At 45.2% G+C, this 26,386-nt stretch overlaps 1 pseudogene and 2 gene segments (V, D, J or C); all 3 read left to right on the top strand.

The window, feature by feature from the left end:
• The first annotated feature begins 5,233 nt into the window (after positions 1-5,233).
• On the top strand, positions 5,234-6,472 carry LOC126081536 (T cell receptor beta variable 3-1-like). The segment is given in 2 exon segments: positions 5,234-5,738; positions 6,076-6,472. Coding segments are annotated over 2 exon segments (402 nt in total).
• An 8,254-nt stretch (positions 6,473-14,726) lies between these two features.
• LOC126082151 (T cell receptor beta variable 20-1-like) lies at positions 14,727-15,696 on the top strand (annotated as a pseudogene).
• An 8,875-nt stretch (positions 15,697-24,571) lies between these two features.
• LOC126081533 (T cell receptor beta variable 19-like) lies at positions 24,572-25,507 on the top strand. The segment is given in 2 exon segments: positions 24,572-24,915; positions 25,034-25,507. Coding segments are annotated over 2 exon segments (405 nt in total).
• The last annotated feature ends 879 nt before the right edge of the window (positions 25,508-26,386 follow it).

Raw genomic sequence — 26,386 nt, 5'->3', positions numbered from 1 at the left:
TCAAAATAGCTAAAACCCAGAATCGATCAAATTCCAATAAAGAAGAAAAAAAAGTTAATGTATTCATATAATACTACCCAGAAGAAGGAGGAAAAAGAAGGAGTAGAAGGAGGAGGAGGGGGAGGAGGAAAAGAAGGAGAATGAGAAGAAGAAGGAGAGAGGGACAAAAGGGGAGAGGATGAGAAGGAGAGAGAGAAGAAAAACTACTGACACACAGAACAAAATGGATAAATCCCAGGACATTATGTTGTGTGAAAGAAGCCAGGCATGAAGGGTACATAATTTATGATTTTATTCATATACAAGTTAAGAACAGGTAGAACTAATATTTATTCATAGAAATCCAAACAGTAGTGAGGAGGAACAAGGGATTGGAGGATTACTGCATATACTGAAAATATGTATTCTGTAGTGTAATCTGGGAGGTGGTTACATGAGTGCATACAATGTAAAAATCTCATGTAAGTACAGCAAAGGGATTAAAAATGACATAAGCCCTTAACAAAAGGTGACCGGGAAAGAAGACAATAACGAAGCTTTAGGGGCATAGAGAACATGACAAAGTGAGTGATAATGGGTGTAGCAGACCTCAGACAGTTAACAACTGAGTTGGCAGTTGGGGGAGACCAGAAAGTAGCTAATTCCCATTCCTCAGGATCCCAGAAATATTTGGGAATTGGAAGCCCAAATAATCCCTCTGAAATGCATGGTGCAGCTGTGCTGAAATGAGGGTGACTGATTCAAGGCCTGCTTAGGGAGCTTTTCCCCTCCTAGATGCCCTGCTCCACCCTGCACAGCTCTGACCCAGGAGAGCCTGGGTCGCTCTCCAGAGAAGAGAAACAAGATGCAGGGCTTCTCAACCCCAGCAGGACCTTAGAATCACGTGGGGACATTTCAAGAATGCCAATGCCAAGGGCACACCCCATGCCAGCTAAATCAGAATTTCTGGGCATTATCACAATCAACACCCGTGGAAGCAGTAGTCAAAAAAAGCAAACAACGCGTTGCATGGAGCAAACCTGCTGCAAAAGAACTCTTTAGAGTGTTAAAAAGCAGAGATGTCATTTTAAGGACTAAGGTCCACCTGACCCAAGACATGATGTTTTCAATGGCCTCGTGTGCATGTGAAAGCTGAGCAACGAATGAGGGAGACTGAAGAATTGACCCCTTTGAATTGTGGTACTGGCGAACAATATTGAATATGCCATGGACTGCCAAAAGAACCAACAAATCTGTCTTGGAAGAAGCACAGCCACAATGCTCCTTAGAAGCGAAGATGGCAAGACTTTGTCTCACATACTTTGGGCATGCTATGAGAAAGGATCAGTCCCTAGAGAAGGGCATTCAGCTTGGTAAAGTAGGTGGCCAGCAAAAATGAGGAAGACCCTCAACGTGATGGATTGACACAATGACTGCAACAATGGGCTCAAATATAACAACCATCACAAGGATGGTATATGACTGGGCAGTGTTTCTTTCTGTTGTACACAGGGTCTCAATGAGTTGGAATCAACTCGATGTCACCCAACAACAACAGTGGCCCAGTGGTTAAGAGCTCAGCTGCTAACCAAAGGTTGGCAGTTGGAATCCACCAACCACTCCTTGGAAACCCTATTGGGCAGTTCTATTCTGTTGCCGTGAGTTGGAATCTACTGTATGGCAACGGGTTTTTTGGTTTTTGGTATCAGTAACTTTAAAGGTAAGCATCAGATGCAGAGGAGAGAGAATAGTCCACACTGAAAACAGATTAACAGAAGCCTAAGCACTGAATTTTGAGCCCCAAATGCTTTTCCCCTACTTGGATATTCACGTCTATACCCCACCGCTCTCCAATACAAAATTGGAATGTCCCTTTCTGTGAATATTTACCAACTGAAGGGGAAAGTCTAAAATTTACAAGGACAGTTGGGGTCGTCAGTCCTCAAAACAATCTAGAATGTCCACCCTACATTGATGGTCTGCCTAAAAAATAAAATTAAAAAAAAAAATTAATGGCAAGAGAGGAGAGAGAACATTTACAAATAATAATATGACATATAAAACACCTAGGGGGAAAAAATCTATCAGAGGGTAAACAGATCTTAGTGGAGAATGTTGTTTTAAAAAATTAAGAGGAAGACTTTTAAAAGTCTGAAATAGAAAGATATACTATGTTCATGAATAAGTAAACCCAGTCATAAAAATATTCCAAATGCCTGAAATATTAGCTACGTCTTGATTGAATGCATTATTAACCAAAATCATCAGAAATATTTTTATGAAATTTGACAGGGAGAATCTAAAGTTTATGTGAAAAAGAGAGACAAGGAAAGGCAAGATAATCTTAAAGAAGTACAGCATAAGGTGACTTACTTTACTGTTTATCAAATTATTGTACAATTTCAGATAATGAAAGATGCACAAATAAATGGACCAATGGAAAATAATAGTAAGATGAAAACTAGGCCCATGAATATATAGCAACTTAATACATGATAGAGCTGTTGTTACCGATATATGGGAGAAAATGTAATATAAAATAAGTTATTGTGGAACAAGTGGATAACTGCACACAAAAAGAAAAAGTGAAATTAAACCCTTCCTCACAGCATAAACAAAACACATTCTAAATGGGTTAAATGTTTAAACGTAAATTGTAAAAATTCTAGTAAATAATATGGGAGAATATCTTTATGACATCGGACTACAGAAAGATTTCTTATAAAGACTGAAAACTGTATGCCCAAAGGAAAGAATGATAAATTCTCCTATATTAAGAAATTGTGCTCAGCAGAAAGCATGAGAAAAAGAGTGCTAACACAAGCCAAAAAAGACTAAAGACATTAGCAACACAAATAACTGACAAAGCTTTAGTACCCAAAATTTGTAAAGAACTCCTAAAAATAAGTATTAGCAAATCAACCAAAATGAAATATGGCCAAAACGCACTTTGCAGAAAACACTCCCAGTTGCCTTTGGGTCTATTCTGACTGATAGCAACTGTGTACGACAGAGTAGAACTCCCCGACAGTATTTCCTAGGCTGTAATTTTTACGGGAGCGCATGACTAGGTCTTTTCTTTCTCGGAGTGGCTGGTGGGGTTGAACCACCAACCTTTCAATTAGCAGCTGAGTAGTTAGCCACTGCTCCACCAAGGCGCCTGCAGAGAACACTAGAGACCTATAAATATAAAAATGTCTTCAATCTCCTGAGCAATCAGAAAAATACAAAGTAGAACTAATGTACACTTTTGCCCTAATAGACTGGCAAAATTGAAGGGATGTTAAATATTAACTGCAGTCCTAGATGTGGAACACTTACAAAGGTTCTTGGAATGTTGGGAGGACTACTTATTTGCATGACTTAATCGGAAAACATTTTGTTGTTATTCCGCAAAACAGATATGTGGACGCACAGACTCAGTCTTCACCTTCCAGGTAAAGGGACCCTCTTGCACATAGCAGGGCAGAGACAGGTACAAGAGTGCAGTACTGATTCTAGTAGCTTTGTGGTCCTTGTTAGGTGCCCACGAGTTGGCTCCGACTCATAGTGACCTTATGTGCAACCAATAAAATGTGACCTGGTCCTGCACCATCCTCAAAATTGTTAATATGTTTGAGGCCGTTGTTGCAGCCACTGTGTCAATCCATCCCGTTGAGGGTCTTCCACTTTTTCACTCGCTCTCTACTTTCTCGAGCATGATGTCCCTCCCCAGGGACTGGCCCCTCCTGATGGCCTGCCACAGCCAGAAGATGAAATCTCACCATCCTCACTTCTGAGGAGCGTCCTGGCTGCACTTCTGGCAGCTCTGCAGAAGATAGGCCTGGAGATCTGCTTGTGTAAAAATTACAGCCAAGAAAACCCTATGGGGCAGCTCTACTGTGTCACGTGGGGTCTGCATGAGTCGGAACTGATCCAGCAGCAGTGGGCTTATTTCTGTGTGTTTATTCTGGTGTAACTCCAGAAGGCTCCTTGCTTACCCTGTTTCTCTAATCTGAAACATTTGGGACTCGGACTGTGACTACCTCCTCAAATCTCTTCTATTAATAAGATTAAACAAGTTTCCCCAACAAAAACTAAAATGAATAAAAATCCATTCACTGCTGGTTTGAAGGACTCTTGATGAGAACGATGGTGATGTTGGTGGTTATTTTTTTAAGTTACATTTGTGTAGAATATATTTATTTCCAACTACTTTTAAAAGTCTGATTTTTTAGTTAGAGAGCCAGGTCTGTTATCAGAGATTGAAGCTAATTTCCCTTTCTCCAGAGGGCTGACTTTTTTTACTGTGAAGAGCATGGGTTGCTTATAAGATGTTGGGTATATTACAGATCCCCAATAAGGAGGTGTTCTAGAAATAAGCAGAAGAAAAGCTATAGTTATAGAAGGGGACACAAAAAAATGTCATAGGAAGCTGTATATAAAGTGAATATCAGGGGCATTTAGGGTAATATTCCTGTCCATTTCCCCAAACATCTGAAGAGACTCAGCATGGTCACAGGAAAGGCAGGAACACCTGCACTGAGTACTGTATAGTCAGACTTAAAGAAAGGAGAGAAGGAGCTAGAAGACTTAATCTCCCCAGTCTACTAGTGAGGTGGTCTGACCACACAGGTCTGGTAGCATAGTGAGGAACTGGAAGATTTTCTAAGCCCCACAGTAGCTCATTCTAGTGCACAGGTTTCCTTTGACCAGTGTAGGAAGGGAGCTTCTAGAGACTTCTCCACTGGCCACAAGGAGGCATCATGGTGCCACTGATAGCCAAGGGTGGTTGAGAATTTCTAGACACCCTCTAAAAAGTGGGCATAGATAGAGGACCCCCTGGGCTGGGATGCTGTATTAGGGAGGAAATAGTTTTCAGACGGAGTCCCTGGGTGGTGGAAACAGTTGAAGCACTCGGCTGCTAACTGAAAGGTTGGAGGTTCGAGTCCACCCAGTGTAACCTTGGAGAAAAGGCCCCATGATCTGCTTCCAAACATTCAGTCACTGAGAACACTATGGAGGACAGTTATAATCTACACATGTGGGGTTGCCGTGAGTCGGGATCAGCTCGACAGCACCTGCTTAGTTTATACATATCAGTCATCCATCTGTGATGTGGATGTAAGATGCAAAAGCACTCTCAGCAGGTTTGCAAACCTGTGCATGTGTCGAGGGCCTCTGAGCAACCCTATTAAAAAAAAAAACTGTTACCATCAAGTTTATTGCAACTCAGGATGACCTCATGTGACAAGGCAGAACTGGCCCATAGAGTTTCCTAGGTTGTAAATCCTTATGGAAGCAGACTACCACTCCTTTCTCCCACAGAACAGCTGATAGATTGGCATTTGAACACTTAACCACTGTACCACCAGGGCTCCTTAAGCCATGAGCCACCCTACAGGAAGTGATTAAACGGGGGTTGGGCGGAGAGGTCTGGAAGGACATGGAGCAGGGGCAAATAAGGAAGCCCTGTCTCAAAGAAGCAGTAAATGCTGTAGGGGATCAACTGCTGCTCTGTGCCTGACCCAGCCACGCCCAGACTCCTTGCCAAGAAGAAAGCTGGGTATAATATCACACGGGGGGTGAACCTCACTCTGTGACGTCAAAAGCAGCTCTGTCACCACAGGCAAATCTACCTACCCAGGACCAGGGACTCTGAACTCTCTCCCTCGATCCAGAGATCAGAGCCTGGAACAGACAGACACCTCACTCCCACTCTGGCCCTGCCATGGGTTCCAAGTTTCTCCCCTGCATGGTCCTTTGTCTTCTGACACCAGGTGAGTCCTGGGCACAAAGGACATCTTTGACTAAGATGCTCTTGTCCTCAGCTCTGAAGTCCCCGGGTGGTGCAAATAGGTAACACACTTGGCTGTTAAATGAATGTTTGAAGGCTTGAGTCCACCCACAGGGGCCATGTAAGAAAGGCCGGTCCATCTATTTTTGAAAAATCAGCCACTGAAAACCCTATAGCACCCAGTTCTACTCTGACACCCATGGGTCGTCAGAGTCGGAGCCGACTCAACGGAACTGGGCTGGTCCTCAGTTCTGAGACTTTCTTTTGTGGCAGCAACATCAGCCCCTTTCTGACTTTAATTTTTCCTTGTCTTTCTCCAGGTCCCATGGGTGCTATGGTCACCCAGAGCCCAAAATACCACGTTACCAGGGTGGGAAAATCGGTGAACCTGAGTTGTTCGCAGAATCTGAATCACGATACCATGTACTGGTACCAGCGGAAGCATAGCCAAGCTCCAAAGCTGCTGTTCTACTACTACAACGAAGATTTTAACAATGAAACAGGCACCTCTGATAACTTCCAACCCAGCCGGCCCAACACTTCCTTCTGTGGGCTTGGCATCCGCTCTCCGGGCTTGGGGGACTCGGCTGTGTACCTGTGTGCCAGCAGTAGAGACACAGAGATGCAGCTTTTCCACCCCTCTGCTCATAAACCTCCCATCCCCCAGATCTAAGAGCCTTCTCTAGGGCCCACCTTCCTTCTTACAGCAACAACAGGAAGTGGGTTTATGGCTGCCATGATCTTAGTGTAGGCAGGAGCTGGGCATAAACCTGGAGAAATCATTCTCATTTATGCTGAGAGTAGAAAAGTGGTTACACTGGCCTGATGTTCAGTTTACAGTATTTTCCGGAATACTCAGTTTGTGGTATTTTTCCAGGATCAGTTTCATCACCCATTCTTCCTTGTAGCATTGATTTAAAGTTAAATGTGTTCTGTCCTCTTCAGCAGAAAAATAGGAACTTGTTTATTTCTTTTTTTTTTAATTGTTTGTTTTAATCTAAATTAAACCAAAAAACCAAACCTGTTGCTATCAAGTGGATTCCGACTCATAGCGACCCTATAGGACAGAGTAGAGCTTCCCCATAGGGTTTCCAAGGAGCAGCTGGTGGGTTAGAACTGCCAACGTTTTTGGTTAGCATCCAGGCTGTTAACCGCTGCACTATCAGGACCCCTTCATCTAAATTAAAAAAAAAACTATTAGTGTCAAATCACTTCTGACTCACAGCGACCCTATAGGTCAAAACAGAACTGCTCCATAGAGTTTCCAGACAGTGCCTGGTGGATGAGAACTGCTGACCTTTTGGTTAGCAGCTTTATCGCTTCACCACCAGGCCACCAGGGTTTCCTTAATCTAAATTAGAGGTTTAGAAATACGAGAGCCATCATGTGAAGGATTGGGGAAACCCAAAGCACATGAACTTGATTCTCTGGCATTTAATCAACTCTGACAGTCTTCAGTATGCCAGAAAGATCCATGTGTTTTCAGCACAGACCTGGGGAAACTCGCACACTAATAGGAGAAAGAAAGTAGAAATACCCCCTAAATAAAAATCCCTCAGGGGAGAAACTATCTTGGAAAAAAAGCACTACTCTAGACTGCTCATATCTGGAGTTGGAGGTGATGTTGGAACAGTCAAATAAAGCCCAAAATAGTTAAATCAGACTGCAAGAGAGTTTGTTTGGAAATCTATAGAATGGAGTCAATTGTATGGAAGAGGACGATAAATCCACTGAGTCACACGAGATCTCCAGGCAAAGTCAAAAAGAAGGGTTACAGGAGTCAGGGAGATGGGCTTCCCACCTTGCGCCTGGTTATAGGGGATTGTGATGTCTTATAATTCATCCCTGGGTAAGAATGGTGTTCTGAATTCAGGCAAAAACCATAAAGACTGATAAGGTTGTCCACCTAAAAATGTAAAATCCTCTACATTAAAAAAGTACGATAATCTAGAAAAATATTTCAAGGGTAGTAAAAAGAGATTTTTATATATTCATAATGTGTTTAATGATAGTAACGATAGTAATAATAGCTATTGTTCGATAAGCCCTTAGTATAAAGAGGCAATAAGCTTGTTTATTTTTTTAAACATATATTAGCTTGTGTGAGGAAATAAAGAAGGAAGGAAGGCAGACAGGAAGGCAGGAAAAAAGGGAGGAAGAGAGGAAGAAAGAAGGGGGGCAGGGGAAGGGGGGGAAAACAGAGGATAAAGTTGGAAGAGGCCAAGACAGGTAAAATTTGTGAGGAAGAGAAGGAAGAAGAAGCTACACAAAGAAAGAACTCCAAACACAGCACAGGACTCGCCGCACAGGGTTTGTGTTAGGAAAATTTAAAAGGTATTTGAGAGGAACCCAGAGAACACTCACCAGCACCCCTAGAAGGGCCATGCTTTGTAGAGGGGCAAAAGTAGCCTAGAGCAGGAGTTGGCAAATACAGCCCACAGACTGGTCGCCTGTTTCTGTAAAGAAAGCTTTACTGAGAGAGAAGCACTTCCAAAATGGCAGCATGAGGAACTCCACAGACTCTCTCCCCAGTGTAATGACAATTTCTCATTAAAAAAAAAAAAAAATCATTTAGTGTCTCCAGAAATTTTCCCAAGGGCATATAGCATATGGAGAAAAATTTATTCAAGAAAATCTACTAAATCATGGTAAAAACAGTGAGAGTCTGTGGCATTTGAGCATTGACAACCCCCTTCTCCCCAGCTAAGTGTGACAGAATTTCTACTTTCTGTTAGTTGAAAACATGGAGCTCCCTCTTCCAAGCACCCACCCCCACTCCCACCCCATCTAGGGCTACAGTTTCTCTCTGGAGGGGCAGACTCTGAGCATAATTTCCCACCCCTCTCCCTTAGTTCTGTGTCGAAGAAACTCTATTCCAGGAAAGCACAGCCAAGAGGTCTATGCTCCCTTCTTCCACCTAAGACAGGGAATAGAGGGCCCCCCAAATCTGCAAGCAAAATAACAAGAAATGGGCCAGGGCATAGAAACAAAGACATTCCCCAGAACAATAGAGTGGGTTATCAGAAAACAGTGCACAAACTTCTTTAAAGTTGTCTCACAGAAAAAAAAAAAAAAAAATTTTTTTTTTTTTTTTTTTTTATAAAACCAGTCCCAGGGTCATGTGCAGAACATCCACCTGTGACCACTGTGTAACCTTCCACCAGGGGCAGTGAGGGGTAGCAGCAGCAGCCAGGAATCGAACTTGGGGAGTGAGAAGATTGCACAGGCCTCTGGGGCAGGAGCCAACCTAGAAAGCTGCTGCACGTGCACCATAGTTAACATACCCCCGCCTACGCCTATGAATAAACATGAATCTTTTCCCACCCAAGAACATTTAAAAACCCAGGCAAGTTTTTGTTCTGTGAGACGGGGTAAGCTTTGCTTTAGGCCCTCCTGGTCTCAGCTTACAAGGCTCTTCAATAAAGCTTTGCTCATGTGGAAAACTCTACATGCCTTACCTGCTCATTCTTGACCTGTGAGAGGCAGGAACCTTATTCTGGGAACACACCCAGCACCCACATGTAGGGTGGAAGGTCTACCCGAGGCACAAGAAGCCAGGAATACTGGGACGGGTCTTCCTCATCCAGCTTGTTCATCAGGAGGGTATTCCATAAAGAGAGAAGCAGACCAAGAAAACAAGTGACTGCCAGCCCCCCTCCCCAAGTAGCCTGCTCATGGAGCAAGAGTTTTCTTCTAGGAGCTTCAAAGAGAGCCCAGCCAAACTCTCTGTCATTCCTGGAAGGATGGGAGTCAGGAAGAGTGTGCCATGCCAAGGCCATGCTCTCTGAGGGGTGACTGCATTGGAGACTGCACACAGCAGAGGAAATGGGCTGCTCCAGTCAATCACTAAACAAACACACAAACAGATAAACAAAGCAGGGATGGAGCAGAGAAATCAGTATCCAGAGCTGCTACAATACATGGCATAAAATGTTAAGATCCATTCAAAGTACTGAAAGAAAAGAAACGAAAAAAAAAAACTTGGCAGCCAAGAATCTTATACCCAGCAAAACTATCACTCAAAAAAACGAAGGTGAAATAAAAACATTCTCAATAAACACAAGTCTAAGAGAATTTGTTGCGAGCACAGGCACCTTATAAGAAATACTAAAGAGAGTTTTTCCAGCTGAAAGCAAGTGATATCAGTGACATGTGCCCTGTGATTCTAGCCCACATAAAGAAGCAAAGAGCACCAGAAAAGGTGATTATGTAGGTAGTTACAGCAGAGAGTATAATTGCCTGTTTCTTCTCTGTTCTTATCTTGACTGATTTTTAAAGCAGTTGCATGTAAAACAATACATACATAATTGTATTGTTGGGCCTGTAACTACAGAAATGTAATATATTTGATAATAACAGCACCTAGGAGGTGAATTGGGGCAAAGGTGTGTTGGACAAGAAGGTGATCTTTGGCTGCTGTTAGTTGTTGTAGAGTTGATTTTGACTCATGGTGACCCCATGCATGTCAAAGTAGAACTGTGCTCCATAGGGTTTCCAATGGTTGAGTTTTTGGAAATAGAATACGAGGGCTTTCTATCAAGTCACCTCTGGGTGGTTTAAAACTACCAGATCTTGAGTTAGTAGTCGAGCAGAAACCATTTGTAAACGAAATCCACAGGAAGAAATGAAGAGAACCAGACATGTAAACAAGAAGGTTAATATAACAAACTATAAATACAAGCCTGCTCTCCTTTCCTCTCTCAGCTTCTCTAAAAGACATAGCAGTGTCACAAGAGAGAATATTTAAAATGAAATGAACAGGAAAAAGAATAATCAATGTATATAAATCATGAATCACAAACATAATTTTGAACTTAAACCATGTATATTATAGAAAAATACAGTGTGATCTCATTTATAAAATAAAACAAAATGATACAAATTATAGATATGTTTATAATTGAAAAAACTAGAAAGAAATTCAAGGGATTAGTAGAAGGAGTGTTTAAAATAATGGTCACCTCTATAGAGGAGGAAGACAGGAGGATGGTTTATGGAAGAGGACTGACTACAGGATACTGCACAAATTATATCCATTCATCTGCTTTTGAGTACATGGGTGTTAATTTTATTGAAATCCTTTCTACATTATATATACTTAAAATATTTTCATATGTTCAATATAAAACTTTTTTTTCAAAAGTGAAATGTGAGTATATGAGCATGTAAATAAAGGCTGTGGAAAATCCACATAAAGCCATTGGTTGGTTACCTGGGGTGAGTGAGAATTTCCGGAAAAGTAGAAAGGGTAGGGGATGGGAGACAGGAAAAGCATTATTGTCTGAGACCTTCTTTCTTTATGGAAGAAAAGCAGAGACGGAGACCAAAGAAAAGCAAACTAAACACCATGTACCTACAAATTAACGTCACATGGTCTCCCCTTTAAGCGAGGGTAAAGCTCCCACCCATGTTCTCTGAATTTCTCCTGTCTCAGGTACAAAGCCACACACCAAGGACCATTGGGTTCTATGAAATGGCATGTCACAGAGAAGCTGTGTATAGGAGCTGTGTATACAAGTCTCAGAGAAAATCACCTGCCTCCATTCTGCCCCTGACTCTGCCATGTACTCAGTAGTCATCCGTTTTATGGTCCTTTGCCTACTGGGTACAGGTAAATCTCTGTCCCGAAGGTGCTAGTCCACAGCCCCAAGCCTTTCCCCATGCCCATGTCACCAGATCCCCCACTGGGACTCACTCCACAATCTCTGGCTCCTTCCCTTGCAGGCTCCTTTGACACTAAAGTCACCCAGATGCCAAGATATCTGCTCAAAGGGAAAGGACAGAAAGTGAAAATGGACTGCGTCCTGACAATAAGACACAGCTATGTTTACTGGTATCAACAGATTCCAACCAAAGAGCTCAAGTTCTTGATTTCCTTCCAGAACAAATATGTCCTTAGTGGAAATGAGATGCCCAAGGAGAGATTTTCAGATAAGTGCCCCCAAGACTCAGCCTGCATCCTTGAGATCCAGCTGGTGGTGCTACAGGACTCGGCCATGGATCTCTGTGCCAGCGCACTGTCCATAGTGTGAAACATCACCTATTGTTGGTGCACAAACTCGTGGTGGCCCAGCACAGGAAGCAGATGCCTCACTGGCTGGAAGGAAGTAAGAGAAGCTAACTAGAGGTGCCCTTCTCCAACAGGGAGTTTGTTGCAAGGCTGAACATGAGCCCCTCCTGAAAAAGACAAACCAGTTGCTGATCTTACAGAGACCCCACGTGTGCAGAGTAGAACTGTGCTCCATAGCACAGGGCTTTCAAGGCTGTGGCCCTTCAAAAGCAGATTGCCAGGCCTTTCTTTCAAGGTACATGTGGGTGGGTTCCAATCGCCAACCTTTTGGTTAGTAGTAATGTGCTTAGCCATTTGTATCACCCAGGGACTCCATAAAAGATCAAAACAAGAACACAGAAATTTCTCAGAAACAATCTGGAATGCAGTCTTGCAACTATGACATGGCCGACTTCTTTTTCCACCTTGTTTGTGTCCTGATTCTTCCTTATTATAAGTTGTCGTCTCCATTTCTTAAATCTCATGGTACGTAGAAGATTATAGATTCTGATTGTAGTCTTCCAACCACATTGAGAAGGACCGATTTGACTTTCTCTCAACCTACATTACAAAATTCAGAAGGCAGGACAGATTGGCTGTGCTTTTCTCAAGAACGTGCTCTAAAAACACATCTCTAGTCACAGGAAATAACCAAGAGGATGAAATTGACATAAATGAACACCTAAAACTGGCCAGAGAGGAAGTGGCCAAGTAGAGGCAAGACCTTGGTGTGAGGGCCCTCGTGGACCCAAGGGCAGCCACCGTGTTCCGCTCAGCAGCAGACATGAGTGGTGCATTGATTTCCATGGCTGCTGCGGGTACCTGTGACAGGCTCCAGGGGCCCGTCTTGCCCTGAGAAACATGATGGGATCAAGCGGCATCCTACATCCTGCAAGACCAGAATGTCTGCAAGCTCCTACAGTCAGTCAAAGCATCTCAGTCTCTCAGAGGTAAAATAGAGTGGCTAGTTGGAGGAGGCGTGCCCGGAAGGTGTGCAGATGACGCCCCCAGGGCAGAGGAGGATGCAGAGGCCATGAGAAGCATGAGAAGGTGCACTGATTCCTGTCTCCTGGCCTCAGGATCCTCGTCTGTAGAATTAGGGAGTCCACTTTGAGTGGCTTCAGGATCCCTGCCGTTGTTCATCTAGCCTTCCTAGGAATTCATATACTCAGCCTGGGAGCCCCCAGAGTGTTCTCCTTCCCCTCTCTCCTCAAGTGCTGGGCACACAAGGAGACCCCTCCCCGCACTGGCCAGACAGGTCCTCTGCTCCGTGGCCCTTTGTCTCCTGGAAGCAGGTGAGTGTGGGCTCAGGGAGGGATTCCTGCCCCACCTGCCATGATCTGCTCTCAGCCCCCCAGGGACAGCAGCATCAGCACCTCCTCTCTGGGCTGCAGCTTCTTTCTCTTCCCTCACAAGTATCGCAGATTCTGGAATCTCTCAGACCCAGAATACCTGATCTGAGAGAAAGGACAGAACATGACCCTGAGCTGTGAACAGAGTTTCGATGACTACTTCAAGTACTGGTACCAGCAGGACCCAGGGCAGGGGCTGAAGCTGGTCTACTACTCACCTGTGATAAATGACATCCAGGAAGGAGTTGCAGCTGCAGTCTACAGTGCCTCTCGGCAGAAGAAGGAGCGCTTCCCTCTGGCGGTGACACGGGACCAAATGACCCACACAGCTCTGTACCTCTGTGCCAGCAGCAAGCCACAGAGAAGCACAGCCACCCCCTCCCCGTGCATAAACGTGTCCCAACCACAGGCCTGGACATTCTGTGTCCACACCCTGCCCTCCTCCTACAGCCCAGCCAGGCACACAAAGCTGCTGCAGCTATATAAAAATGAACTAAAAGGAGGGCATATAAAAATGAAAGTAAAATGCTTTGGAGAAAACCCTCAGGCTCTTTGCAATTGCTCTTCATTTCCAGGAGTAATCCTGCAGGTCAAGTAGTCCAGCACACGCAAAGCAGAGAGAAATTCCCTAAATTTCCTAGGACCCATTTCCACGGGCCAATACTCAACTATGACGTCCACTACAGTAAAGTAACTCGAATTAACTATCCTCCAGTCTCCACGTTGCTTTACACAGAGACCGGCGAGCAATGATCAATAAACACTTCCAGGATCAGATCCATCATTCTATTAGGGGAACCGTCATGCCATAGTCCTGAAGTAAATGCCACATGGAGTGAACAAAGGGGTGTCCTCATCACCAAAAATACCAAACCCACTACTGTGGAGTCGATTCTGACTCATAGCTACTCTATAGGACAGAGGAGAACAGCCTCATAGGGTTTTCTAGGCTGTAATCTTTATGGAAACAGACTGCCACATCTTTCTCCTGTGGAGGGGCTGGTGGGTTCAAACTGCCTTTCAGTTAGCAGTCGAGTGCTTAACCACTGAGAAACCAGGCTCCTTTGTCCTCTTCACAGCCATGAAGAAACACTGCACCTACAGCCTAGGATTTCTTACGCTCACCAGTAGCTGTCATGATTAACCATGATTTGTCTTAGTCTGATAACTGAAAACATTGCACAGAAGAAAAAAACTGACAATAACACCATCCACTACACAGATACCCCCTTTCCTCTTATACGGCTAAGAAAGTTGCGTAGTTGTTGTTGTGAGCTGCCATCGAGCCGATTCCCACTCATTACAACCCCGTGTGAAGGTGCATAAGCCATTTCAAAGCTCCAGGTCTCAGCTTATCTCTTATAAAATTAGAGGCTGGATTAGAAAGCCTGAGCCCCCTTTTGGGAATGTCTGGTTCTCTGACCTTTGAGAAATGGATGCAGGTTGCACCATTGGTGAGCTCATCCCAAGTGGGCAGATCAGAGCGTTCCTCAGGAGAGCCCCCTAGGGGTGTAGAGAAGAACGCAGAGCAGGACCCAGTCTCTTGAGAGAAAGTGTGGTGAGAGGCCAGCTGTGGAGGATGCTGGTGCTGCTTCTGCACCTGGGGCCCGGTATGTGCATCATGTGGGTGGGTGTGTGTTTTTGTGGGTGTGTTTGAGTGTGTGTGCAAGTGTGTGTATATGTGTGAAGGAGTGTGTATGGGTGTGTGAGTATAAGTGTGTGGGTGTGTGTACAAGTCTGTGAGTGCCTTGTGAGTGTGCATGTGTGTGTACAAGTACGTGTGTATGAGTGTGTATGTGAGTGCCTGCATCAGCATGTGTACCAGTGTGTATACAAATGTGTCTATATGTGTATATGAGTGAATGAGTGTATGGTGTGTGCATATGAGTGTGTGTGTGTGTGTAATTGTGAGAAGGAACGGCCGTGCTCTCCAAGAACTTAAGGGGAAGGTGAGAGATGACTAGTGAGGGGGCTGGGGTTGTGATCCTGAGAGCAGGACAGGGAGATTTCACAGAACAAATAGGGCTCTCTGGAGCTGGGGGAAGAGCGGGAGCGCGAGGCTGAGGTATCTGCCTGGGTCATGTAGGGCTCCTGGCCTGCAGCCCCTCACCCTTGGCCTCTGTGTCTCTAGGCCCCACACTGTGTGCCCTCGTCTCTCAACACCCGAGCTGGGCCATCTGCAAGAATGGGACCTCAGTGGAGATCGAGTGCCGTGTCACAGGCATCCAGGCAACGAAGATGCTGTGGTATCTCCAGCTCCCAGAGCAGGGCTTCACCCTGATCGCAACTTCTAACCAGGGATCTGGAACCGCCTATGAGGAAGGCTTTACCAAGACACGTTCCCAATCAGCCACCCAGACCTCACGTTTTCAACTCTGACAGTGACCAGTGCACAGGCCCAGGACAGCAGCCTCTACTTCTGTGGTGCTAGTGACACAGTGCCAGGCAGAGATCAGGGACCCGAGCAAGAACCTCTGCCCAGATGCCCCTTTCTGCTTCCCAGGGGTCTGTGGGCCCTGTGGGAGGAGTGTGTAGGGTAGGAAACCGCAGCTCCTTGAACTGAGACACCTGTGAGTGTGTGTGTACGTGTACTGTGTGTGTGTGTGTAGAGAGAGAGATTGAACGTGCGTGTGTGTGTTAGTGTAGAGAGTGTATATGTGTGTATGTTATATACACAGAGAGTGAGTGTGAAGAGTAGGGGCACCATGTGTGAAACCGAGAAAACGGGCATGGGACTGGGCCTATAAAGTGACACCAACATGCAGACGTCCCTGGATGGAAAATTATAAAACCTGGATAGTTGTCTTGACTCTGCCACATGTTAATCATGGAAAACGTGATAGGAAAAACTCACTAGAGATAGATCTATAAAATGTGTGAGTTTTCCGTGGTAAACGTGGACTTCAGATTTCCTAGACCATCTGACAACGTCTCGTCACCATGCTGGACCCTCGAGATAAAAGTGGGATAAGTCAGCCAAGCAAGTGCTTCACTCATGAGAAAATTTCCATGATGAACTACATAGTGCTTTGGTTAATGAATGAACAGGTAAGAACAGGTACAGGGAAGGTGAGAGGACTACTTATTTGCATAAATTAATCGGAAAACATCTTGTTGTTATTGTGCAAAACAGATATGTGGACACTCAGACTCAGTCTTCACCTTCCAGGTAAAGGGACCCTCTTGCACGTAGCAGGGCAGAGACAGGTACAAGAGTGCAGTACTGATTCTAGTAGCTTTGTTGTCCTTGTTAGGTGCCCACGAGTTGGCTCTGACTCACAGTGACCTTATGTGCAACCAATAAAATGTGGTCTCGTCCTGCACCATCCTCACAATCGTTAATATGTTTGAGGTCGTTGTTGCAGCCACTGTGTCAATCCATCCCGTTGCGGGTCTTCCACTTTTTCACTCGCTCTCTACTTTCTCGAGCATGATGTCCCTCCCCAGGGACTGGTCCCTCCTGATGGCCTGCCACAGCAAGAAGATGAAATCTCACCATCCTCACTTCTGAGGAGCGTCCTGGCTGCACTTTGGGCTGCTGTACAGAAGAAAGGCCTGGAGATCTGCTTGTGTAAAAATTACAGCCAAGAAAACCCTATGGGGCAGCTCTACTGTGTCACGTGGGGTCTCCATGAGTCGGAACTGACCCAGCAGCAGCGGGCTTATTTCTGTGTGTGTTATTCTGGTGTAACTCCAGAAGGCTCCTTGCTTACCTACCCCGTGGTATAATCTGAAATGCTTGGGACTTGGGAAGTGACTACCTCCTCATATGTCTTCTATTAGTAAGATGAAATGAGTTTCCCTGAAGGAAAAAAAATGAAGAAAAATCCATTCACTGCTGGTTTGAAGGATGCTTGATGAGAATGATGGTGGTGTTGGTGGTTATTTTAAAGTTACGTTTGTGTAGAATATATTCATTTCCAGCCAGTTTTCGAACTGCCATTTTTTAGTGAGAAAGCCAGGTTCATTTTCAGAGATTAAAGCTAATTTCCTTTCTCCACAGGGCTGGCATTTTTTAGTGTAAATGGCATGGGTTGCTTATAAGATGTTGTCTGTAGTACAGACCCCCAATGAGGAGGTGTTCTAGAAAGAGGCAAGAAGAAAAGCTATGGTTATAGAAGGGGAGAAAAAAAACATGCCGTAGGAAGCTGTATATAAACTGAATATCAGGGGCATTTACAGTAAAATTCCTGTCCGTTTCCCCCAAAATCTGAAGAGACTCAGCATGGTCATGGGGAAGGCAGGAACACCTGCAGTGAGTACTGTAGAGTCAGAGTTAAAGAAAGGAGAGAAGGAGCTAGAAGACTTAATCACCCCAGTCCACTAGTGAGGTGGTCTGACCACACAGGTCTGGTAGCACAGTGAGGAACTGGAAGATTTTCTAAGCCCCACTGTAGCTCATTCTAGTGCACAGGTTTCCTTTGACCAGTGTAGGAGGAGAGCTTCTAGAGACTTCCCCACTGGCCTCAAGGAGGCATCATGGTGCCACTGATAGTCAAGAGTAGTCGAGAATTTCTAGACACCCTCTAAAAAGTGGGCATAGATAGAGGACCCCCTGGGCTGGAATGATGTATCAGGGTGGAGATAATTTGCAGACAGAGTTCCTCGGTGGTGAAAATGTTTGAAGCACTCGGATGCTAACTGAAAGGTTGGAGGTTTAAATCCACCCAGAGTCATCTTGGAAGAAAGGCCTGGTGACCTGCTTCCAAAATTTCAGTCACTGAAATCCCTATGGAGGACAGTTGTACTCTACCCACGTGGGGTCGCTGTGAGTTGGGTCAACGCGACAGCGCTTGTTTAGCTTGTACATATCAGTCATCCATCTGTGATGTGGGGGTTAGGTGCAAAAGCAGTATCTCAGCAGGTTTGCAAAGCTGTGCATGTGTGGAGGGACCTCTGAGCAACCCTATATCAAAAAAAAGAAAGAAAGAAAACACTGTTATCATCGAATTGTTTCCAACTCACATTGACCTGAAGTGACAGGGTAAAACTGCCACATAGGCTTTCCTAGGTTGTAAGTCCTTATGGAGCAGACTACCACATCTTTCTCCCACAGAACAGCTGATAGGTTGGCAGTTGAGCACTTAACCACTGTGCCACCAGGGCTCCTTAAGCTGTGAGCCACCCTATAGGAAGTGAGTAAAAGGGAGTTGGGCGGAGAGGTCTGGAAGGACATGGAGCAGGGGCAAATAAGGAAGCCCTGTCTCAAAGAAGCAGTAAATGCTGTAGAGGAAGAACTGCTGCTCTGTGCCTGACCCAGCCACGCCCAGACTCCTTGCCAAGAAGGAAGCTGGGTATAATATCACACAGAGGGGTGAACCTCATTCTGTGATGTCAACAGCAGCTCTGTCACCACAGGCAAATCTATCTACCAGGGACCAGGGACTCTGAACTCTCTCTCCCTCGATCCAGAGATCAGAGCCTGGAACAGACAGACACCGCACTCCCACTCTGGCCCTGCCATGGGTTCCAGGTTTCTCCCCTGCGTGGTCCTTTGTCTTCTGACACCAGGTGAGTCCTGGGCTCGAAAGGATGTCTGACTAAGATGCTCTTGTCCTCAGCTCTGAAGTCCCTGGATGGCGCAAAGGGTTAACACACTTAGCTGTTAACTGTCCACCCAGAGGGGCCTTCTAAGAAATGCCTGGCCATCTACTTCTGAGAAACCAGCCATTGAAAACCCTATAGCACCTAGTTCTACTCGGACACACGTGGGTCATCATGAGTCGGAGCCCACTCGACAGAACTGGGTTCCTCCTCAGTTCTGTGACTTTATTTTGTGGCAGCAACATCAGCTTCTTTCCAGCTCTAAGTATCCCTTGTCTCTCTACAGGTCCCATGGGTGCTATGGTCATCCAAAGTCCAAAATACCACGTTACCAGGGCAGGAAAATTGGTGAACCTGAGTTGTTCGCAGAATCTGAATCATGATGCCATGTACTGGTACCAGCAGAAGCATAGCCAAGCTCCAAAGCTGCTGTTCTACTACTTCAATACAGAATTTAGCAATGAAACAGACACCTCTGATAACTTCCAACCCAGTCGGCCCAACACTTCCTTCTGTGGGCTTGGCATCCGCTCTCCAGGCATGGGGGACTCCGCCATGTACCTGTGTGCCAGCAGTAGAGACACAGAGATGAGCCCTTGCCTCCCTTCTGCTCATAAACCTCCTGTTCCCCAGATAAAAGGGCCTTCTCTAGGGCCCACCTCCCCTCTTACAGCCACAACAGGAAGTGGGTTTATGGCTACCATGATCTTATCTATAGGCAGGAGCTGGGCATAAACCTGCAAAAACCATTGTCAGTTATGCCAAGAGTGAAAAGTGGCTACACTGGCCTGAAGTTCAGTTTCCAATATTTTCCCCAATACTCAGTTTGTGGTAGTTTCCTCAATATTCAGTTTGTGATATGTTTCCAGGATGAACTTCACCCACTCTTCCTTGCACCATTGATTTAAAGTTAAATGTGTTCTGTCCCCTTCAGCAGAAAAGTAAGAACTTGTTTCTTCCCTTCTTTTTAATTGTTCATTTTAATCTAAATTAAAACCAAAAACCAAACCTGTTGCCATCAAGTGGATTCCTACTCATAGCAACCCCTTAGGACAGAGTAGAGCACCCCATAGGGTTTCCAAGGAACAGCTGGTAGATTAGAACTGCTGATCTTTTTGGTTAGCAGCCAAGCTCTTAACCACTGCTCAACCAGGGCTGCTTAATCCAAGTTAGAGGCTGAGAAATACAAGAGGCATCATGTGAAGGGTTGGGGAAACCCAGTGCACATGAACTTGATTCTCTGGCATTTGATCTACTCTGACGGTCTTCAGTCTGCCAGAAGGATCCATGTGCTTTCAGCACAGACCTGGGGCAACTTGTACATTAATAGGAGAATGAAAGCAGAAATACCTCCCAAATAAAAATCCCCCAGGGGAGAAACCATCTTAGGGAAAAAGGCACTACTCTACAGACTGCTCATATCTGGACTTGGAGGTGATGTTGGAATGGTCAAATGGAAGCCCTAAATAGTTAAATCAGACTGCAAGAGAGTATGTTTGGAGATGTATAGGATGGAGTCATCTATATGGAAGAGCACAAAAAATCCACTGAGACACACGAGAGCTGCAGGGAAAATCAAAAAGGAGGGTCACAGCACTGAGGGAGATGGGCTTCCCATGGCCTAAATAAATGAGACACCTTGGGCCTGGTCATAAGGGAGTGTGATGTCTTATAATTTATCTCTGGGTGAGAATGGTGTTCTGAATTATCACAAAACCCATAAAGACTGATAAGGTTGTCCGCCTAAAAATGTAAGTCAAGTATCAGTTTAAAAAAAACTCATACAAGAGCCTGAAAATGGTTCAGAAAATCCACATAAAGTTATTGGTTGGTTACCTGGGGTGGGCGGGAATTTCTGCAAGAGTAGAAAGGGTAGGGGATGGGAGAAAAACAATAAAGACCTTTCTTTTTTAAAGGAAGAAAAGCAGAGACAGAGAAGCAAAGAAAGGCAAATTAAGCACGATTTACCTATGAATTAACAACATCACATGGTCTCTCCTTTAAGTGAGGGTAAAGCTCCCTCCATGTTCTCTGAATTTCTGCTGTCTCTTTTTTTTTTCAGGCACAGAGCCATACACTGAGGACCACTGGGTTCTATGAAGTGGCTGCATCACAGACAAGCTGTGTATACAAGATGGGAAGTCTCTGAGAAAGCCATCTGCCTCCATTCTTCCCCTGACTCTGCCATCCGCTCAGCAGCCATCGGCTTTATGGTCCTTTGCCTACTGGGTACAGGTAAATCTCTGTCCCGAATGTGCTAGTCCACAGCCCCAAGCCTTTCCCCATGCCCATGTCACCAGATCCTCTTCTTGGACTCACTCCATAATCTCTGTCTCCTTCCCTTGTAGGCTCCCTTGATGCTGAAGTCACCCAGATGCCAAGATATCTGCTCAAAAGGAAAGGACAGAAAGTGAACATGGACTGCGTCCTGACGATAAGACACAGCTGTGTTCACTGGTATCAACAGATTCCAACCAAAGAGTTCAAGTTCTTGATTTCCTTCCAGAACAAATATGTCCTTAGCGGAAATGAGATGCCCAAGGAGAGATTTTCAGCTGAGTGCCACCAAGACTCAGCCTGCAGCTTGGAGATCCAGCTGGTGGCACTACAGGACTCAGCCATGTATCACTGTGCCAGCCGTCTGTCCACATTGTGAAACTTCAGCTATTCTAGATGCACAAGCTCATGGTGGCCCAGTGCAGGAAGCAGGTGGCTTTCTGGCTGGAAGGAAGTAAGAGAAGCTAACTAGAGCTGCCCTTTGCCAACAGGGAGTTTACTGCAAGGCTGAAGACATGTCCCACCTGAAAAAGACTCACCAGTTGCTGGTGTCATGGAGACCCCACCTGTGCAGAGTAGAACTGCGCTCCATAGCATAGGGCTTTCAAGGCTGTGGCCTTTTAAAAGCAGATTGCCAGGCCTTTCTTTCAAGGTACATGTGGGTGGGTTCCAATTGCCAGACTTTTGGTTAGTAGTCACACACTTAACCATTTGTATCATCCAGGGACTCCATAAAACATCAAAATAAGAGCAAGGAAATTTCTCAGAAACAATCTGGAATGAAGTCTTACAACAATGACATGGCCGACTTTACAACTCATTTGTTTTCTCACCTTGTTTGTGTCATGATTCTTCCTTATTATAAGTTGCCTTCTCCATTTCTTAGATCTCATAGTACGTAGAAGATTATAGATTCTGATTGTAGTCTTCCAACCACATTGATAGGGACCAATTTGACTTTCTCTCAACCTACGTTACAAAATCCAGAAGAAAGGACAGATTGGCTCTGCTTTTCTCAAGAACGTGCTCTTAGAAAACCCAACTCTAGTTACAGGGGTTGTGTCGTTTTGAACAGCGCACCTGGGGCCTGGCCCTTTGACTTTATGGATTAAGAAGGGAGGATTTCAGGGAAATGAATTCCCAGATTAGGCACCTGGGCACCCAATAGGTGTCCATTACAAGTGAGCAGGGGAATTGTCAGTGTATTTGCTGGATACAGAGACCCCAGGAAAAGAGAAGGAAATGGCAAGGAGATCAAATGTGAGCTTTCAGAACAATGTCCAAGCCAGTGAATGCTCTAGTTAATCTCTTTTTAAGGGGTTAAACCTGGGCAGCAGAAAAAACATACTAATTTTAAGTGTGACAACCTCAGAATCTGCGAAGTCACTTACTGGTTTCTATAAAGCTGAGGGAGAAGAGCAGACTAGTGTGTTATCAGTGGGAAGGTACCGGAGGTGCAGACAAGTAAACAGTTCTCAGGTGTGTGATTGAAATGTAGTAGGGACAACACACTCAACATCGATACAGGTGTAGCGAGCCGCTGGGTTATTAACTCACCTAGGTGGGTCATTACATTTACACAGAGCAGACCAAGAATTCAACATAGCTCTGTTAAAATTATGTAATCCATTCTGGCCACAAAACTGGCCATTTCTAACCACCCCACCACTCAGCTACTCAGCTTTGAAAAAGTTATAGGTTCTGTCTAGACACATCTTCCTTTTTTCAATATAAGCTGAACTAATTTGTCTTACCCTCAGAAGTCCAAACCTACTTCTTTTTTCAGACAAAATTTCATTCTGACCCCTTGAAACAGCAGCTCTCACTTTGCTGCTGTAATTTTATGGCCTCTTGTTAGAGCATGAACAAATCAGCCTCAGAAGAAACACAGCAAGAATGTTCCTTAGAAGTGAGGATGGAGAGTCTTCTACTCACACACTGTGAACCTATCATCAGGAAAGAGCAATCAGTAGAAAAGGACAGCAAAGTAGAGGGTCAACTAAAAAGGTGGACACCCTTAATGAGATGGGCTGACGAAACAGCCAAAAAAATGGACACAAATATAACAACAATGATGAAGATGGTGCAGGACCAGGCAACTTTTCATTCTGTTATACCTGAGGTTGCCATGAGCCAGGGCCAACTTCAAAGCAACTAAGAACATTTCAAGTTCCTTTTCTAGCTCTCTATAAAGAGTGTTCCTTAGCGCACCATTCATGGTCCCCTCCAAATCCACTGTTATTCCTGGTGGCTGAAACCTTTGCTCTTGTCACAGGGGAGTCACTCCTCTGGATGCTCTTGTCAGCCTTCTCTTGGACTACTACTTCCACCCTGATGAAACCGCTCTCCTAACAGTCCAAACTGCCTACAATCAGAACAAAAGATATGATTGCTCCTTTGCCTGCTTGACCTCTTTGAAGAATTGGCAATACTGACCGTACAATAAGCCTGGAGATCTCTCTCAGCTCAGGTTCGTTCATACCATTTCCCATTAACTTGCTTGTTTTCTTTTTTTTTTTTTTAATGAAGTATTCCGAACCTAAATATAAACCAAAACCAAACCCATTGCTGTTGAGTCAATTTTGATTCAGAGCAACCCTATAGGGCAGAGTAGAACTACCACATAGGGTTTCCAAGGAGCGCCTAGTGGATTTGAACTGCCCATGTTTTCGTTAGCAGATGTAGCTCTTAAGCAACACACCATCAGGATTTCCGTTTACATTTTAACCTTTTAGTTTAATGACTTAGCTGTCCTTTCTTGTTATTTTTGTTGTTCTTTTAGCCTTTTTTTAAATCTCTACTCAAAACCTTTGAAAATGTCGTGTGCAGACAACTCTTTCAGCGTCACCAGAGGTACAGGCATAAGGCCTGTTCCAGGGTATGGTCAGAACTTCAGGGTCAGAATATCTGGAGGTAGGCTAAGGAGTACATATTAATTTTACCAAGCCCCTGAAGATTTCTTGTTAGCAGTAAAGTTTGAGGACTACTGCCATGAGGACTTTAAAACCCATTGCCATCAAATCTGTTCAGACTCACACCAACCCTACAGGACAGAGTAGAACTGACCCATAGAGTTTCCAAGGACCAGCAGGTGGATTCGGACAGCTGACCTTTTGGTTAGCTCTTAACCACTGTGCCACCAGGGCTCTGATGTATATGTATATATGTGTGTGTATACCTATATCTGTTTATATATATTTATACCTATATTTATATCTGTATATATGTGTGTGCATATACATACATGTATATAGATATGACTAAAGGACATTGAAGAAAGACCAGGAAACAGCCAAGAGAATGAATTGATGTAAATGAACACCTAAAACTGGCCAGAGAGAAAGTGGCCAAGTGGAGGCAAGACCCTGGTGTGAGGTCCTTCATGGACCCAAGGGCAGCCACCATGCTCTGCTCAGCCGCAGACATGAGTGGTGTGTTGATTTCCACGGCTGCTGCGGGTACCTATGAAGGACTTCAGGGGACTCTCCTGCTTGAGAAAGATAATGGGATCACGTGGCATCCTGCATCGTACACGACCAGAGTGTCTGTGAGCTCATATAGGCAATCAAACCATCACAGTAACTAGAAGATAAAACAGACGGGCCAGTCATGGAGGTGTGCCTGGGAGGTATGGAGGTGCCGCCCTCAGGGCAAAGGAGGATGCAGAGGCCATGAGAAGCATGAGGAGGTGCACTGACTGACTCCTGTCTCCTGGCCTCAGTCTCCTCATCTGCAGAATTAGGGAGCCCGGCTTGAGTGGCTTCAGGGTCCCTGACACCTGTTCATCTAGCCTTCTGAGGAATTCATATATTCGGCCAGGGAGTGCCCAGAGTGTTCTCCCTCCCTTCTCTCTCCAAGTGCTGGTGATACCAGGAGACCCCACCCCATGATGGGCAGCCAGGTCCTCTGCTATGTGGCCCTTTGTCTCCTGGGAACAGGTGAGTGTGGGCTCAGGAAAGAATTCCTGCCCCACCTGCCATGATTGCTGTCAGCCCCCCAGTGACAGCAGCATCAGCACCTCCTCTCTGGGCTGCAGCTTCTTTTGCTTCCTTACAGGCATCACAGACTCTGGAATCTCTCAGACCCCAAAATACCTGGTCCGAGAGGAAGGACGGGACGTAAGCCTGGACTGTGAACAGAGTTTCGGTGATGACGCCATGTACTGGTACCGGCAGGACCCGGGGCAGGGGCTGAAGCTGGTCTACTACTCACCTGTGACAAATGATGTCCAGGAAGGAGATGCAGCTGCAGGCTACAGAGCCTCTCGGGAGAAGAAGGAGCGCTTTCCCCTGGCGGTGACACGGGCCCAAAGGAACCAGACAGCTCTGTACCTCTGTGCCAGCAGCAAGCCACAGAGAAGCACAGCCGCCACCTCCCCGTGCATAAACGTGTCCCAACCACAGGCCTAGGCATTCTGTGTCCACACCCTGCCCTCCTCCTCCAGTCCAGGCAGGCACATGAAACTGCTGCTGTGGTATAAAATGAACTAAAAGGAGGGTATATAAAAATGAAAGTAAAAAGCTTCGGAGAAAACCCTCAGACTCTTTGCAACTGCTCTTTGTTTCTGGTAGTAATCCTGCAGGTCAGGTAGCCCAGCACACTCAAAGCAGAAGGAAATTCCCTAAATTTCCTAGGACCCGTTTCCACGGGCCAATACTCAACTACGACGTCCACTACAGTAAAGTAACTCGAATTAATTATCCTTCAGTCTCCATGTTGCTTTACACAGAGACCTGCGGGCAATGATCAACAAACACTTCTAGAATTAGGCCCGTCATTCTATGAGGGGAACAGTCATGCCATAGTCCTGAAGTGAATGCCACATTGAGATAACGAAGGGGTGTCCTCATCACCAAAAATGCCAAACCCACTACTGTGGAGTCAATCCTGGCTCATAGCTACCCTACAGGACAGAGTAGAACGGCCCCATAAGGTTTTCTAGGCTGTAATCTTTATGGAAACAGACTGCCACATCTTTCTCCTGTGGAGCGGCTGGTGGGTTCAAACTGCTTTTCAGTCGAGTGCTTAACCATTGACCCACCAGACTCCTTTGTTCTCGTCAGAGTTCTGAAGAGACACTGAACCTATAGCCTGGGACTTCTTCTGCTCAGCAGCAGGTGTCGTGATTAACAATCACGATTTGTCTTAGCCTGATAACCTTGTAAACATTGCACAGAAGAAAAAAACTGACAATAATGCCATCCATTACACAGATACCCCCTTTCCTTTTATATGGCTAAGAAAGTTGCACAGTTGTTGTTGTTAGCTGCCATTGAGGTGATTCTGACTCATGGCTACCCCGTGCGAAGGTGCATAAGCCATTTCAAAGCTCCAGGTCTCAGCTTATCTCTTCTAAAATTAGAGGCTGTTTTGGAAAGCCTGAGTCCCGTTTCGCCAATGCCTGGTTCT

The sequence above is a fragment of the Elephas maximus genome, chromosome 8, assembly GCF_024166365.1.
Source record: "Elephas maximus indicus isolate mEleMax1 chromosome 8, mEleMax1 primary haplotype, whole genome shotgun sequence".
Classification (NCBI taxonomy): Eukaryota; Metazoa; Chordata; class Mammalia; order Proboscidea; family Elephantidae; genus Elephas; species Elephas maximus.
Note: the sequence above shows the minus strand (reverse complement) of the source record. Positions and strands in the feature narration are given on the sequence as shown.